Source organism: Desmodus rotundus, chromosome 10 (assembly GCF_022682495.2).
Source record: "Desmodus rotundus isolate HL8 chromosome 10, HLdesRot8A.1, whole genome shotgun sequence".
NCBI classification, from domain to species: domain Eukaryota; kingdom Metazoa; phylum Chordata; class Mammalia; order Chiroptera; family Phyllostomidae; genus Desmodus; species Desmodus rotundus.
In genome coordinates, this window is record NC_071396.1 from 12,462,969 (window position 1) to 12,480,223 (window position 17,255).

At 41.2% G+C, this 17,255-nt stretch overlaps 2 protein-coding genes across 4 annotated transcripts in view; both read left to right on the top strand.

Annotated features, from left to right (window-relative positions):
* The window catches only part of AHCTF1 (AT-hook containing transcription factor 1), a 69,979-nt gene extending 66,781 nt beyond the window's left edge, over positions 1–3,198 (top strand). For 2 of the 3 annotated variants that reach the window (XM_024575950.3, XM_045184448.3), the window contains exons 34-36: positions 437–570; positions 1,606–1,670; positions 2,753–3,198. In XM_024575950.3, coding sequence (XP_024431718.2) covers positions 437–570; positions 1,606–1,670; positions 2,753–2,945 — 392 coding nt within the window. In that variant the 3' untranslated portion in view covers positions 2,946–3,198. The remainder of the gene's footprint in view (positions 1–436; positions 571–1,605; positions 1,671–2,752) is intronic. The other variant, XM_045184451.3, reaches the window with a different exon arrangement.
* A 156-nt stretch (positions 3,199–3,354) lies between these two features.
* LOC112318772 (kinesin-like protein KIF28P) overlaps positions 3,355–17,255 on the top strand; it is a 46,033-nt gene continuing 32,132 nt past the window's right edge. The window contains exons 1-3 of the mRNA XM_024575977.3: positions 3,355–4,240; positions 7,730–7,924; positions 14,845–15,048. Of these exons, the coding sequence (XP_024431745.2) occupies positions 4,172–4,240; positions 7,730–7,924; positions 14,845–15,048 (468 nt within the window). The 5' untranslated portion in view covers positions 3,355–4,171. The remainder of the gene's footprint in view (positions 4,241–7,729; positions 7,925–14,844; positions 15,049–17,255) is intronic.

The following is a 17,255-nucleotide window of genomic DNA, read 5'->3' on the forward strand; positions in this document are numbered from 1 at the left end:
AGTCTCTTCGTTGTAAATAAAATCACTTGTGTAGATGAGAACCCTGTCTCTGGAGCAGTGCACGTTAATGAAGGGAACTGGTTCAGGTTATCTATGAGAATGATGCTTTCCTCCTCAGAGTGTTTGAGGGGCAGTAAAGCTCCTAGTATGACTAGTATAAAAACAGTTTTGTATCTGCTTTTAAGCTCTGTTTTTATATTATGGCATTAATTAGTTGCAGCATTAACTATCCTGAACATTTAATTAAATACCCAAATGAGGTTGAGGTTTTTCCTGTCATTTCTCTCAAGGGTACCAAGTTAGGATGCTAGTGTTTTCTGTGTTTGGAGATGTTTCCATCTTCCTAATGCACACCATTTATTTCAAGCTTTTTTTTTAAATGTATATGTTTATATAAAGTGATGCAGTATTTTTTTTTTTTCCTTCCTTTCTTTAGCTAAAAAAATAGAAGTTCCTGAACAGCTGAAGGAATTAGTTGCAGATTTACCTTCTCCGTTTGTTGTCTCACCTCCTGCTCTGAGGACCAGGCGGAAGAACACGTCTAACACACCCAGACTTGTGCGGGAACTGGTAAGAAGCGCATGGTTTTATTTGTATGATTCTTTAAACATGCTGCTTTTGTTTTGAAGCAATGTTCCTAAAGAAACTTTTTTTAAGAAAAGAGCAGACATGCACATTGACAGCCTGAAATTGCCTTGTCTGCACTTCTGAGACCTTATGTTTACGACTGATTTGTGGTATGTTACTGATGATAAATTACTGGCAGCTGCCATTTAAATTCCCATTTAGGGGAGAGGTTTTTAGTGTCTCATTAGAATTATCTGGCTGCGTTAATTTAAAATGTGGGTCCCTGAACCCCAGGAATGTCATCCACAGACCATACTTGAAGAGAGAGTGTTTTACAGTTGATTCCATCACCTAATTGCACATAACACTAAAGTAAAAATAGTTCAGGGATCGACTGTAAACTCACGAGCAGTTTTTTAATTATCTGCCATTAGCCAGGTATCATGCAAGGACAGAGACACAAAAATAATTCAGGCAAATTACATGTCTTTTGGGAGATCAGTTTAATTGAAGAGGCAAGAAACACAATTTTATAGCATTATAAGAATCATTTGTACCCGATAGCCCTATAGACAGAAAGGAAAGGAGAGCATTCTTGGCAGAGAAAACAGCAGAGGCCAAGGCACAGAAGGCTGACAAGGTGGGGGGCAGTGGAGGAAGTCCCTTGACACTTCAGCAGATAGCCCCGTGCAGTGTAAGTTGTTCCTATGGAAAATGAGCTCTGGTGAGGAACAGATATCTCTGGTGGCCCGGTTCTTACGAGATGACGAGAGCCTGGATTTGGGAACAGGCGGCAGGAACAAGGGGCAGCAGACAATGGGAACAATCGTAAAAGGAAACCGGGTGTGCGAGGGCGAGGAATCAGAAGCAGTCTCAGATGGCTACGTTTTCTACTCAGAAAGTTTGAGTGCATTTGGGATTTCTGGGTTTGAATTCATTAGCACTATTTGGCTATATTCCTTGACTCGGACTAGAACTTTAAATTTAAAATGTTTAATTACTTAAGATTTACCTTTTTGAAAAATTTTTAACTCTTAGGAAGATGATGCTGTGGGACAGCAAAAAGTAACAAGAATCAGGACTGAGAAAAAACAAGCAAGCAAGTATGGCTTTTTCTGTGCTGGGATTTTTATGTTTCATTTCTTAAAATTGGATTTGAGAACGAGTGATTTAAGAGAGAAACTCAGCTCATTAGGAAAGGTTACCTTAGGGCGTTTATAAGCACTGGCTCCTAGTAACCGTTAAGGTTTCGGTGTGGAGCCAGATTCCTTCATAGCACGAAAGCCCATTTGTCCTCTTTAAAAAAGGAGGAGTTTAATACCCAGCGAGACTTTGTTTTTACATGGGTGGGGATGAGGGCGAGATGTTTCATCTGCTCCTTGGTAAAGATAGATGACTGTCTATCTTTATTAGTAAAAAGTAATTGTAAACTTAGAAATTCTGTGATTGTTTCACTATTAGTACTAGTAAAACTATCCATGGGGACATTACTCCATTTCAGATATATGTGTTACATGGTGTTTCATGTATGCTATGCTTAGGCATCATTGAATTTCATAAAAGCAAAGTAGTCCATTTTATCTTGCCTTAAAAACTAACTTAATGGGACGTTTGACTATAACTGATAATACTGTTTACACATACATTGGCTTTGTTTGTATGTGGAGAACTACTTCAAGCAGGACAGGGCACAAGTAGGTCTACAGCTGTTTGTGTGGAAAATGTACAGTAACGAACAACTCAAGAGTAAACTGTGTTTTGTGTACTCACACCTGTAAGTAGGTGTGAGCACACCTACTTACAGGTAGTCACTGCTGCCTGAGAACTGCTGTTCTCACGCGCTTCATGGGCCTGCTGGGCCCTCGTTCCACGGGCTGACGCTGACGCCCGGCCAAGCCCCAGATCCCAGCAGGGTTTACCAGTACGTACGAGACATTAAAGAACATTCTTCAGTGATTATTTTTGAATAGCCACATTAAAAAGGAAAATACCTGGCAGGTGAAACTTTAATTCCGCCTGTAATTAGCTTATATGACTTAAAGCTTCACTTCAGTTCTCCTTTAAAAAATGAAAGCCCTAGGAAAGGGTCATCCCTGAAGTTTCTTTTTATATATTGGGAAGCCAGTTATATTTTCTATTATGATGGGTATTTTCTTATTTGAATTGCTTTATGTTTTTTTTTCAGAATCACAGAAAAAGAAAGTTCTTGGTCACCTCCTCCAGTAGAAATTAAGCTGATTTCTCCCTTGGCAACCCCAGTTGACAGAGTGAAGAGCAAGCCAAGGAAAACTGTAGAAGTAACAGGAAAAACTCTCGGAAGGAACAGGAAGAAACCATCCTCCTTCCCAAAACAGATTGTACGCAGAAAAATGTTGTAGTTTTTTCAAATTTTAATGTACACCTATTTGTAAAGTGGATTATTAAAAATCTTCTAATTTGGAAGACAGTAATTTATATAAATTGTAAATTTTTGTAAACAGGAAGTCTTCCATAAGTAAAATGACTCCATATGGAGTATGATTCTTTTAGAGGCATTTGTCCCCCTTTTTTATATTAAGACTTCATACATTTATATAATATGTAAATATGGCTTATTATTAGAATGTTAAATAAAGTATATACTTCACAGTAGTTTGTGTCGGTTAGATTTTTGAGGGGATTTCTGTTTCAGTAATAATTTTATATAATAGTAGACACTGGTCCTATTGTCTTTCTCCACAAAGTAGTAGACCGACCTCAAAAAGAGGACAATGGAACTGTTCACTTTGTTTTTAAGTTGCTATTTTATAATTTATGCACTTTGCTTCTATGATTAAGATTTCTAATTATAAATTGTTTTTGGGGGGGTTGGTGGTTGCTATGTTCAAATTGAATTATGGACATGTAATTTGCCACTTTTTTGTAGTTTTAACGAATTTTGTGTATTCTACCTCAAATGAGTAATTTTCCAAGTAATGCATTGGTTAAATGTAATGTTGGCATTTCTTGTTCAGCAGGCTTAAAGGCGCCTTTCTGTGAAGTCTGAGTCATTCAGAGACGAATTACCCAGGTTAGACTGGCCGGCTCACTGGCCACTTCTCACAAGGACGTGGGAAGGAAGGGGAATGTTTTTAGAAAAAACAAACAAGCCAACCCTCTCTCATGGGTATTCACCGTACCTTGTGTGGACCCAATACTGATAGAATGAGAAGTCGGAAGAAATTTTATTACTGCTCTGAAGGAGCTTGCTACTGAATCACAGAAATCCCTTAATATCCAGGTTTTAAAACTGACACGTTCTCGTAGGACCTCAGGCACAGACTGTGGAGCAGTGTGTGGGAGCGATGTGGAAAAGGGAAGGAAGGGAACCACTATTCTCGGCACCATGGCTGTGTATAACTACGTGGTGATGCTTGGTGTGGGCCATAAAATTCATCAATAAATAAGTGTTGTCAAATAATTTATAACAGGTAATTGATAGTGTGTAATGAACGGACCATCAATAATTGATCATCTGGAAACAGGCTGCTTTTGCTGACTGAACGTTCAGTGTTTCAGTGTGAAGCACAAGCAGAGTGTTTTCCACGTTGTTTCTCCACCAACAAACAGCGCGGACACCGGGAAAATGATGGCAGTGCCCGCGCCAGCGGCCGACAGCGTGCGAGTGGCCGTGCGAGTGCGGCCGTTCAGCCAGGTCAGTGGGGCTGCGGCCTTGCCTGTGACACTGGGACTGTGACCTTCACTTTGACCTTTTTAGTTATCAAACTTGTATTTAAGCTGCTTGTCATTTATGGAGTATTAAACTTATTTAAATGAACTTGTTAAATGAGTAATTTAAAGATCTAAGTAATTCAATAAACAATTTCATTCTTTGTGCAAGTAGCACAATAAAAAAATTGACAAGAGAAATGTACTGTCAAGTTAATAATTTTTAAAGCCAATGCAGTTCGGTGAATGTAGACATGCAGTATCTATTTTTAATAAATGTACTTCTTTCCCTCAACAGTAGATCATAAGCAAAAAAAATGCCAATTTTGAATGAATGGTTTTCAATGCATTTAAAGTGTGTAAGTGTATTTATATAACTTTTTACAAAAACACTGGTTATGAAACTGTTGCTGCAACATTTAGGATAAGACATGGATTGGACTCATTCTGGGACCTTGTAGCAATCCTTTACCTTTGATTACCAACGCAGTAGTTAAATTTGGAGAAAATTCTGACAATAAACCCCTTTGGCAGACTTCTGCCTGCCTGCTGTGGATGCAGTGCTGCCCTGAAAACTGAGGGTTCAAAGGAAAATCCCTTGTTCTCCACTGGCTTAGTTTTATGTAATTTCTTTGTGGCAGTGTGTAACACAGTAGGAAGGGAGATAATCTTGGCACCCAGAGGAAGATCAGGTTTTGAAAGATCTGGGTAAGAGTGAGCTGGACAGAACCCCCCTCAGAGCTTATCTGACAGTAGCGGACCCCACTGGACCCTGAACAGGGGTGCGAGGCACCAATGACCTTACGTGAGTCTGCTTTCCCACTTGCTCACCTGCACTCTCTCACCCAGCAGAACTCGATACCACTTTGCACATTTGTATCAGTTCTGTCCCTTAACATTCATTTACACTGCAGAAAATATTTCAGCAGCCAGGCAGATCCATACTTAGGGAACTGTACAGATGTCAAAGAATTAATCTGTGGTCAGTGAATTGCAGTCAGTACACTGAAAGTAGCTACTCTCTCATCACTAATTATCACTAGAGTAACTCACTGCAAGTTTTAAATCGATGGTTGTAGAAGTAGACAGTTACACATTTACACAGCCTTCAGGTTACTGCTTCAAAAAGACTGCATTGGGTTGAAGTCCACCGCCCACGTCCTCGGTGAGCTTAGAATAGTAAGTAGAATGAGGAAAGATGGGTTCAAGAGGTGATTTGAAGGTAGATGGTTCTGGGTCACACCTGGACAGCCTCCTGAGACCTGGACTGCCTACTTTCTAACTTCCCACACAGCATTTTCTTCCTTGTGGGATCGGAGGACCGACTGTATGAGACTGTGTTGCAACATTTAATATGTTCTCAGGAGCTTTTGAAGTCAGATGAACATGAGATCAAAACTTGACTTTTCCACTTACCCATTATGTGGCCTTAAGCAAGGTTTTAAGCTTTCTGAGCCTTGGTTTCCTTATATGTAAAATGGAGATACTGGTACCTCACAGGATGGTGGTTACAAAGATAATGTATAAATCAGTGAGCACAGCACCTGACAAATACTCTTAATATTAGCTGCTACGGGTTATTCTTTCAGCCTAATCTCTAGAGATATAATTCACGTTTTATACAAGTCCCTCATTTAGAGTGTACAGTTCGTGGTTACCACATCGTGGGTATATGTAACTGCAGTAAGTTTTAGGGCATTTTTATCACCCCAGAAAAGAACTGTGACCTTTACTGTCTGTCACCCTTATTCTCCCAGCCCCACTTTGTTCCTGAATGTTCTGCTCTTTTTGATGCTGTTAGAAATGGAACTTTGCTGAATTTTGGTTTTGGATTATTCACTTTTTGAATAGAATTAAAATTGATTGTCGTATACCCAGCTGGTATCCTGCAACTTTACTGCACTCATTCATTAGTTCTAACGGTCTCTTAGTGGATCCCTCGGGACTTGCCTCATTCAAGGCAACGTCATCTGCAAACAGGGGTCATTTGACTTCGTACTTTTCCATCTGGATGACTTTTTCCTGCCGGCTGTCCTAGCAGAGCCTCCAATTCGGTGCTGAGTCGAAGTGTCAAGAGTAGGAATCTGTCGTCTTCCTGATCCTGAGCCGTAACGTTCCATGTTGACTGTTAGGTGTGATATTAGTTACGGATTTTTCCATACACTTCCTTTATCAGGTTACGTTTCATTCTGGTCCGAATTTGTTGACTTTTTACCACGAAAAGGTGTGGGGTTTTGTCAATGTGGGTTCTGTGCCTGTTGAGTGGTGGCTTTTGGTTTTCAGTCTTGAAGTCACTTTAAGGGTCCCCAAGTTTTCTTTTAGATGGGTGCAGTAAGGTGACAAAGAGGCAAGTACCTTGTAGTTCCCAAGAGAACACAGCTTGCCACGCAGAGCCACTGAGGAAGTGTCAAGGTCGGTCGGAGAAGCGAGCAGCAGAGAATGCCTGGCCTGCAGTCTTATTTTGGGCTCTGCAGGAAGGAATGGGCAGGCATGGTAGGCACTTTTGACCAGTGTTAGGATTGGATAGTTTGAGTAATTTCAGGGGCTCTGGGCTATGGGGTGGTGGTGGCCCCTAGTCAGAACCTGGCCCTGGGGTGATGCAGGGCACAGGAAGTACTGGCTCAGTGTGTGTGTGAGTTGGGTGAAGGACGTGTTTGGCACGTGGACTTTGGTTGGTTTATGTGGCAGACAAGTTTTCTTTCTCTAGGAATTTGTTAGCCCTTCAGGGACAGTCTGTCTAGGCCCCAGGGTGTCAAAACACCATACAACACAGGAGGGAAGGACACTAACCCAGTCATACTTGCACCCCTAGGATAAATCCCATTTGGTCATGGTGTGGAATTCTTTTTATACGCTGCTGGATTCAGTTTAATTTGCTGAGTATTCCTGCATCCGTGTTCAGAAGAGAAATGGGTCTGCAGTTTTATTTTCTTGTAATGTTACCCAGGAAGAAAGCCCTCCGATCAGGATCTGGGGAGTGAGGGAACCCGTGTCCTTGGCCGGCAGGGGGTGGTGGAGGAAGGAAGGGACTTGCTTCAAACACCATGGACTGCTTTCTTACCAAATTCTGATAGAGGTTGAACATGTTTCCTCATTGGCTGTTTGCTCTTAGGACAATTTCCAAATAGGTATGTTTTCATTAATTTTCACTGGGACGTGGGACAGTGGAAGCTCCTTGCATTGTGATGCTGGAAGTGGATGGTTCGCAGCTCTAGCTACTGCTGTTAGCACAGCTGGGGGTTAGGTGAGCTGTTCTCAGAAAGTAACAGTGACTACAGACAAGCCTTTCAAAAACCGAGGGAATACAAGAGCAACTGCTTTTCCTAACAGCTACTAGAATAACATCATTAGAAAACAAAATGAATGAATGGTAAGTCCCTGGCTGAGTTTCTTACAAGGTAAAAAGATTAGCAAAACAACGTTGATGCCAAGAAAAGGTACAATGATTGACTCTGAATTTGTGATTTGACTATAGAGAGAGAAGGATGCTGGGAGCAAATGTGTGGTCTCCATGCATTCCGGGACCACTACCACCATACACGACCCTAAGAACCCAGGACACAAGAAGACGTTTACCTTTGACCTGGCATACTGGTCTCACAGTGGATTCCAAGTGGGAAAAGATGGTGTGTTTACTTCAGCTGGTCCTAGTAGTGAATTTGCAGGCCAGGTAATTGCTTTAAAACACAACTTCAACGGAAAGGGGGGGGAGCGGGGTGTGTGTGTGTGAAATGTGTTAACAGTGTAGCAGTACAGTAATTTTTTATGCAAGCATGCTCCAATACATGCTTTCATTTGAGAGCCTGTTTTTCAGTATATTCCTTGCTCATGCTAAACAAGAGGTCCAGAAAGTGCAGCTGTCGCCCAAGTCGTTTTTAGGCACTCAGTCGGTTGGTATCCCAACGTATGGATGAGATCAGAGAAGAAAGCAGAACTTGTGAGAACTTTTGTTTCATCGAGTACTTATCGCACCGTGCACCATAACTTGCTTTCGGTCTCATCTGGGGAGACGGGCAAATAAAGGCATTCCAACGCTGGAAGTCAGTGATGAGAGTACAGACGAGGTACAAACGGCTACGAAGGAGAGGTGGTCATTTCAGTCTGGACAGAGCTCATTACGCTGCTTGGATGGCTTTACAGTTTCCATTAAATCTGGAAACTTCATCTGTCATTTCCGCCTTGTTCCTTCTGTGACTCCAGTTACATGTATGTGTGACACCATCCCACAGGTCACCGAGGCTCTGCTCTGCTCCCACCAGTTTTTTCCTCTCTGTTCTTGTCTGCCACCTGCCTTTTAAAACGTAGCCCAAAGATTACAGCCTTTATGAAACCACAGCTAACAAACCCTCTGTCAAATAGTTCTGACTCCACAAGCACCCCGAGAAGACCTCATGGACCCTGGAATGTACCTGAGAACCACCTCCCGCCCCCAACCAGTTAAGAAATAAAAATCAAACAGAAGTTAACTAATGAGTCAATTATGGAGAAATAGAATTATCAAACAGTCCAACAGGAAAACCACAACAGGAAAAGAGGGATGGGGGGACAGATGGAATAAAAATATAAATAACAAGATAGTAGATTTAATGCCAGCCATATCAATTATTATATCAAACAAATGAGTGTGGCAATTAAAAGGCAGAGATGATCAGACTTCCTAGGAAAAGCAGGATCCAATTATATCTGTGCACAGAAGCCAATTTAAACATAACTAAGTAGATACCGTTCATGTAGACACTAAGAAAGTCACAGAGGCTATATTCCCACACAAAGTGGACTTCAGAACAAGGAATATTTCATAATGACAGACAATACCATCCCCATGTAGATATGTACCCAATACCCGAACTTCAAAGTACATGAATCAGAAACTGATAGAAATTGAAGGAGAAATACACCAATTTACAATAGTGTTGATGATTCCATCGCTCCTGTCCGAGTACTGGGTAGAACAAATAACAACAACAAAAGTATCAGTAGTGTTACAGAAGAGCAGAGGACAGCAAGCAACCTCTCTGGCCAGTGCACTGTAAAACACCTGCTGCCCACCAGGCACAGCACTGCACGTGCCTTTCAAGTGAACGTGAACTTTATGACCGACTGTGTTCCAGACCATAAAGCTTGTCTCAATAAATGTAAATAACAGAAACCATACAAAGTAGGGTTTCTGACCACAATGGAATTAAACTAGAAAGAAATGAAAGATATTAGGAAAATCCAGATATTTAGAAAATAACAGACCTTTAAATTATCCTTGGGTTGAGGAATTAACCACTAGGGAAATTAGTAAATATTCTGAACTGAATAAAAATCAAAATATCTATCAAAATGTATGTGGTTTAATAAAGGGTGGCCAGGCCCTGTGTTCTCTCTCCCTCTCCCGACATGGCAGCCTTAGGGGGGAAAGAAATGCTGACAAGGGAAAGCCTATCTCCCCAGCAGACCCGCTGGCTGAGCATGCGCCTGTGTCCCCAAACCAGGCAGCTGGGCTGAGGAGACAGGCGGTTGGGAAGGGGATGTTTCAACCACTTGGCACAGTGACACTCTGTGTACAGGGCACCTCCAATCGACTGTCCCATCCTGTCCCCTGCTCCACAAGCAGCGTGGGAGCCCAACATCGACAGGAGCTGTCTTCCCAAGTCACCGCCCTACCCTGCTCTGCGGGGGCACCTGCCCATGACGTGCTAGAAGTCTGCATGAAGGAATTCCTCAGTGTGGTGCATTTACCACGTGAGTCCAGCAACTCGGAGGCCGACGGGTTTGGGTTAGGCTGAGTCTGAGGACCCGGATCCCCTGCTCCGTGCCCTGAGCCTCAGTGAAGAGTCTCTAGGCAACAGAACTCGAGCGGACGTTGCTGATCAAGCACAGGATGAGGAAAGGCAGCCAGGATCGTTCTTTCGGCAGAGACAGAAATTGGGATTCTGCCAAACTGGACACAGACCGGAGGCCCGTCATGCCCCAGACAGCTTTGATGAGTACCCACCTACAAGAGGCGACGACAGCTTCCGAGACAAGAGTGGAGCGTGTTACCCTTCAGACCGGCACTGTGATGGGCACGGGGACAGTCGTCGTGATGGGCCAAACTGGGATCCGGACTGGGGGCCGGGATCGCTGTGATGGTGGAGGCAGCAGAGACTATGTCAGAGCCTGTGAGTCCAGGCCACTGAAGAATAGGACCACTTGGTGACCAAAATCGGTGGGAGAGTCACAGTTTGGAAAGTAGCTTTGGGGAGGTGATAAGTATTGTGCACCAGTAACAGGGGAAATGGTATGATCTCCAACAAGTACATGAATGGTTACTTCCTGGAGGACAAATTCAACACCCAGTCATGCTGGAAACTCTCAGCGAACTTGAAATAGGAGGGAGCTTTCTAGGAATAGAACTAACTTCCCTGATTGCAGAGGTGATATCACATTTGATGACAGAATACGGACTGTTTCTCCTAAGACTGGGGATAAGGCAGGGAGGTCCAATCTCATCATTTCTATACAACATTTACCCCGGGTTCTAACCAGGGCAATAAAGCAATTAATAGGCAATAAGTGGTGTGCATATTAAAAAAGAAAGAAGTAAAACTATTTGCATAAGACTTGCAGAACAGCATTTGACAAGATTCAACATCCATTTATGATAAAAACTCTCAACAGGATGGGTCTAGGAAGTACCTCAGTGTAACAAAGGCCACACATACATGACAGACCCTCGGCTAGATCATGGTCAATGGTGAGAACTGAAGGCGTTTCCTCTAAGATCAGGAGCAAGACAAGGATGCCCAGTCTTACTCAACATGGTAACTGAAGTCCGAGCCAGAGCAATCAGGCCAGAAAAATAAATAAAAGGCATCCAAATGGGAAAGGAAGAAGTAAAGCTGTAACTATTTGTGAGTGACCTAATTTCATATAGAGAAAATCCTAAAGACTCCACCAAGAACTATTAGAAATAACAAGCACAGTAAAGTTGCAGAGCACAAAATCAATATCCACATATCTGTTGTGTTTCTATACCTAACAATGAAAAATCAGGAAGAGAAATTAAGAAAACAACAATTGCAAGAACAAAGAAATACCTAGGATTAAGTTTAACCAAGGAGATAAAAGACCTGTACCCTGAAAACCATAAGGCTTTCTTGAGAGATCGTGAGGAAGACACGAAGACATGGAAAGATATTCGGTGTTCGTGGGTTGGAAGAATTAGCATTGTTGAGATGCTCATATTACCTAATGCAATCTGCAGACTCAGTGCAATCCCTACCAAAATCCACGCTGCATTTTTCACAGACATAGAACAAAAGAAATCCTCAAATTTGTATGAAACCACAAAAGACCTTGAATAGCCAAAGCATCCTGAGAAAAAAATAACAAAGCCAGAGGGATCATATTCTCTGAAATCAAAATGTACTACAAAGCTACAGTAACCAAAACAGTGTGGTCCTGGCAGACATCAAGAGCCCAGAAATGAACCATACGTATGGACAATTAATTTACGACAAGAAGCCAAGAACATACAATGGGGAAAGGACAGTCTCTTCAATAAATGGTGCTGGGGAAACTGGGCAGCCACATGCGAAAGAATGACACTCAACCCCAATCTCACACCAGACACAACATTAATTCAAAATGGACTAAACACTTAAATGTAAGACCTGAATTCAAAAATACACAGAAGAAAATATAGGTGGTAAGCTCCTTGACATCATTCTTAGTGACGTTTTTATGAATTCAACTCTACTTGCAAGGGAAACAAAAGAAAAACAAACGGGACTACATCAAACTAAAAAGCTTCTGCACAGCAAAGGAAACTATCAACCAAGCGAAAAGGCACCCTAGTGAATGGGAATAGGCATTTGTAAATGATACATCGGATAAGGGGCTAATATCCAAAATATATAAAGAATGCATACATATCAATAACAAAAAAACAAACCACCGATTAAAAAGTGGGCAGAGGATCTGAATAGACATTTTCCAAAGAAGATAATACAGGTGGCCTCAACACCAGCAGTCATCAGGGAATGCAAATGAAAACCACAATGAGACATGGCCTCACACCTGCTAGAATGGCATTCGTCAACCAGACAAGAAGCGACAGGTGTTGGAGCGGACGCAAAGAAAAGGGGACCCTTGTGCACTGTTGGTGGGAATGTAAATTAGTGCAGCTATTATGGAAAACAGTGTGGTGATTCTTCAAAAATATTAAGAATAAAACTACCATATAATCTAGCTATCAATAACATTTATAGATTTTATCCGAATAATACAAAAACACTAATTCAGAATTATGTCCACTGCATCGTTACTTACAATACCCAGGAAATGGAAACAACCTAAGTGTCATCAACAGAAGAATACATGAAAAAAGATGTGGTTCATATCCAATGGAGTTCTCCTCAGTCATAAAAAAGAAGAAATCCTACCATCTGTGACAACATGGACGGCCCTCGCGGGCATTGTGCTAAATGGGTACGGCAGACAGAGGAGGGCAAATACTGTATGATTTCACTTACACGTGGAACTTAAAGCCCCACCAAACTCAGACAAGACTGATGGTTGCCAGAGGTAAGGTTTGAGGGGGTAGGAAATGGGTGAAGGGGGTCGGTCAAAAGGTACAAACTTCCACTTATAAGACGAGCCACTCCTGGGGACATCATGTACACTCTGGTGACTACAGTTAATAATATTGTAGTGCATATTTGAAAGATGTTAAGAACGTAGATCTTAAAAGTTCTCCCAAGAAAAAGATTTTCCCTATGAAGTGATGGACGTTAGCTGAACGCATTCTGGTAGTCACTTCCCAACACACACAAATACAAAATCGTTGTGTTGTACACCTGAAACTGATCTAATGTTGTATGTCAGGCATCGCTTGGTTATCTTACAGTTTTAAAGACAAGAACTGTGCTGCACGGAAGCCTGATTAACATCGTCGATAGTTCTTCCTGTCATCCCCAAACATGATGACCACCTGGTTTTTGTTAACATGGTATAGAGATACAGCAGAATTATGGGTTCGTGTACCATAGTGAAGGAAAATGTTCCATATAGTTGATTACGGGGCGGTGAGCAGAAAGACATTAGAAAGGTAGTTCTAAGATTTCTTGTCTTATATTAATACAAGCCAAGTATACAAAGAGCTGATGTCCAGAAGATTATTTCAAGGGAAAACTATACAGAAAAACTGTAGAGCAAACAAAATTTATAAAATGATTCTGTATTATAAGATTTTGTTTAGCTCTGGCTGGTGTAGCTCAGTGGATTGAGCGCGGGCTGCGAACCAAAGGGTCATTGGTTCTATTCCCAGTCTTGGCACATGCCTGGGTTGCAGGCCAGGGGGCTGTGTGAGAGGCAACCACACACTGATGTTTCTCTCCTTCTCTTTCTCCTTCCCTTCCCCTCTCTCTGAAAATAAATAAAATAAAATCTTAAAAAAAAAAAGATTTTGTTTAATAAAATTCTGTACTACTTGTTTGAAGCTTTGAGTCTATAAAAATTGATAATAAAATGTGTCCCCAAACCTACAAATAGCAGAGAGCAGACTAGTAATTTACTAAGCTTAGTAACCACTCCTTAGTTTTAGCTACTAGCTCCCAAGGGGGAGCAGATATCCGTTATAGAAATACATTTTCTCCTGCTAAGAGTACGGTCACAGTGTCCTCTGGAAAGCCACTGGTCAGATGCCACATTTCAGGCCTGGAGCTTCCCTAACCCTTCAGTACTGTGATCGTTTTCATTCCTACCGCACGTGAAATGGGTAGTGTAACAAACCTGGTGATTACCGAGTATTGTCCTTACAGCCATTACGCTATGTTGCTATTTGCTTCTTTCCCAGAAATAAAATTTATATAAATTATACAAAGGTATATATTGTAACAAATGGAGCAAGTAATGCTTATAATTTTATTGATATTAGCAAGTAAAGAATACTGTATTCTTTGAAACAGCTTAAAATAAAAGAATTCTTACTGGCTATAGCCATGCCCAGGTAATAAAAGAGTCAAACCACATTATGTCTCTCAAGCAACTGTGGGCACAGGCAGCTGTCCCCGCCCCTCAGAAAACGGTGCCCATGTGTGTGTGTGCGTGTGTGTGTGCATGCGCGTGTGTGTGCACGCGGGCTGGCGAACCGCTTTAGAACCGGCAGGTCTTGTGAAAAAAGAGCAGAGTTCAGCAGCAGAGGAGTTAGTGTAGAAATGCTGGGATGCTGTTGTTTGGGTTGAAGAATAGAGAGAAAGTGGAAAACTCTTTGACCAGTCTCTGCCCCTCAATGCCTTGAAATTTTTGTAGACTTGCTGAATTTGAAGGAACTAACCCACGCTCTGGAAAGGCTGTAAAATCCACAAATTCATTATTGATGACACTAATAATTGGAGACCCACGGTGATCTCTTGTGACCGGTGGTTTCCAAATTGACAGAAACCCTTTCAGGTTCCTGGCTTTCTTCTACTGGCTCTAAGACAGCAACTCAGGTCATATTTTAAGTAGCTTGTGTGATGCTAATTAAGGCGGAATTCATCAAAACCAGAATATGTAGGAGGTTCTCAGGGTCCTGTGAAAAGCCTGCGCTGGACCTGATGCCTGCGACCTTCTTCCCAGAGAGAAGTTTTCCGCGACCTGGGCAGGGGAATTCTGGACAGCGCCTGGCAGGGCTACAACGCCACCCTCCTGGCCTACGGCCAGACCGGCTCTGGGAAGAGCTACTCCATGATCGGGTTTGGCGCGAACAAGGGCATCATTCCCGGTGTGTGTGAAGAGCTCTTTCAGGCCATTGAGAACCGGGAGAGAAATCAAGAATACCAGGTATGTGTTATTCCAAGAGACCTTCTTTAAGGAAGTTTCCCCCATTTTGGAAATCCCCCACCCCAAATGGAAGTCAGTGGCCGCGCTAGTTTAGGATAACGTTAACTTTTCATACCTGAATCCTTACTATGTAGTTAGAAAATCAAATTGCAGCTAATAAAATGTTGAATTGTCTGATTCTATGGAGACAAGCCCAAGGAAATATTTATAAAAGGCATTCTGAGTATCAGAGAAGTGGGCATCTTTAATAGATCACATAGACTAACTCGAGTCTACAATTCCCTAGACTGCCCTCTTCTACTAAGGTTGTGGGTGTGTTCCCATCATAACTTATTGACTTACTTCTAAATAAAGAATGTTACTTTGTCTCTTAATTGTCCCAGTATAGTTTCTTTCTTGTCCTAGCATAGAGGCCCAAGACTGAATTTTAGGGTCATTTGAAGACTGGTAACATTTTCAAAATGAAGAGTAACCATTAATGTGATTAGCTTTAAAATGTCACAAAAGCAAGTATCTGTAAGCTTAGTCCACGTTTCTGCTTCCTCTAAATGGCAAGAGAGATGAAATTTGTGTTATGAAAATTCAATGATGCATCAACTTTTTATCTTAATTCTTCCCTGATTTTAAAAATAATGTGTCCAAGTTAGAGAACAGAAATTACCCCTAATCTTATCACCCAACTAAATATTCTTAACATTTCAGTATATTTCTGATTTTCTTTCAAAGTAATGCATGTATAGTTTAAAAACTCCAATGTCCAAGTGAAAGAAAAGCCTGAGTCCACACGAAAACTTACACGAGTATTTCACAGCGATGTATTCACAAACCCACAGCCAACACCATACTCAAGGGGCAAAAACTAAAAGGTTTCCATTAATGCTGGAAACCAGACGAGGATGTCCGCTTTCACTACTCCTATTCAGCACAGCACTGGGAGTCTAACCACAGCAAGCAGACGAGAAGGAGAAATAAAAGGCATCCAAGGTGGAAAGGAGGAAGTAAAACCGCCACTATTTGCAGATGACATGATACTCTATAGAGAGAACCCTAGAGATTCTACCAAAAACCCACTAGAACTGATTAATGAATTCAGTAAAGTAGCAGGATCAGGCTACAAAATAAATATCCAGAAATCAGGTGCATTTACATATACCAATAATAAATTATTAGAAAGGGAAACTAAGAAAACAATCTCACAATTGCATTAAAAAAAAAAGCCTAGCAATAAATTTAACCAAGGAGATAAACAATTTATACTTGGAAAGTTATAAATAAATGGAAGCATATGCCATGCTCATGGAAAGGAAGAATTAACATCATTAAAATGCCCATATCACCCAAAGCAATTTACACATTCAACACAGTTCCTGTCAAAATACCAATGATGTTTTTCACAGAACTACAACAAATAATCCATTAATTTGTATAGAACCATAAAAGACCCCAAATAGCCACAGCAATCTTGAGAAAGAAGAACAAAATTGGAGGTATCATGCTACCTGATATCAAACTATATTACAAGGCTACAGTAATTGAAACAGCATGCTATTAACATAAAAACAGACACGTAGATAAAGGAACAGAATAGAGACCAGAAATAACGCCACACCTATGTGGTCAATTAATATACGGCAAAGGAGGCAAAAACATACAATGGTGTAAAGACAATGTATTAAATAAATATTGTTGGGAAAATTGGAGATATGTGCAGAAAAGTGAAATGAGACCACTATCTTACACCATATACAAGAATGAACTCAAAATGGATTAAAGACTTAAATGTTATACTCAAAACCATAAAACTTCTAGAAGAAAACACAGGCAGTAGAATCTCAGACATTTCTTTTAGCAATATTTCTTCTGATATATTTCCTCAGGCAAGGGAAACATAAGAAGAAAAACCAAACAGGACTACAACAAATTAAAAGTTTTGCACAACAAAAGAAACCATCAACAAAATGACAAGACAACTTACTGAACGGAAGAAGATTTTCTTCAATGATACATCCAGTAGGGGTTAATATCCAAAATTTCTAAAGAACTCATAAAACTCAACACCAAAATAACAGTCCAATTAAGAAATGGGCAGAGGACCTGAATAGACACTTCTCCAAAGAGGACATGCAGATGGCCAAAAGACATACAAAAAGATGCTCGAATGCCACTAACCATCAGAGAAATACAGATTAAAATCACAACGAGATATC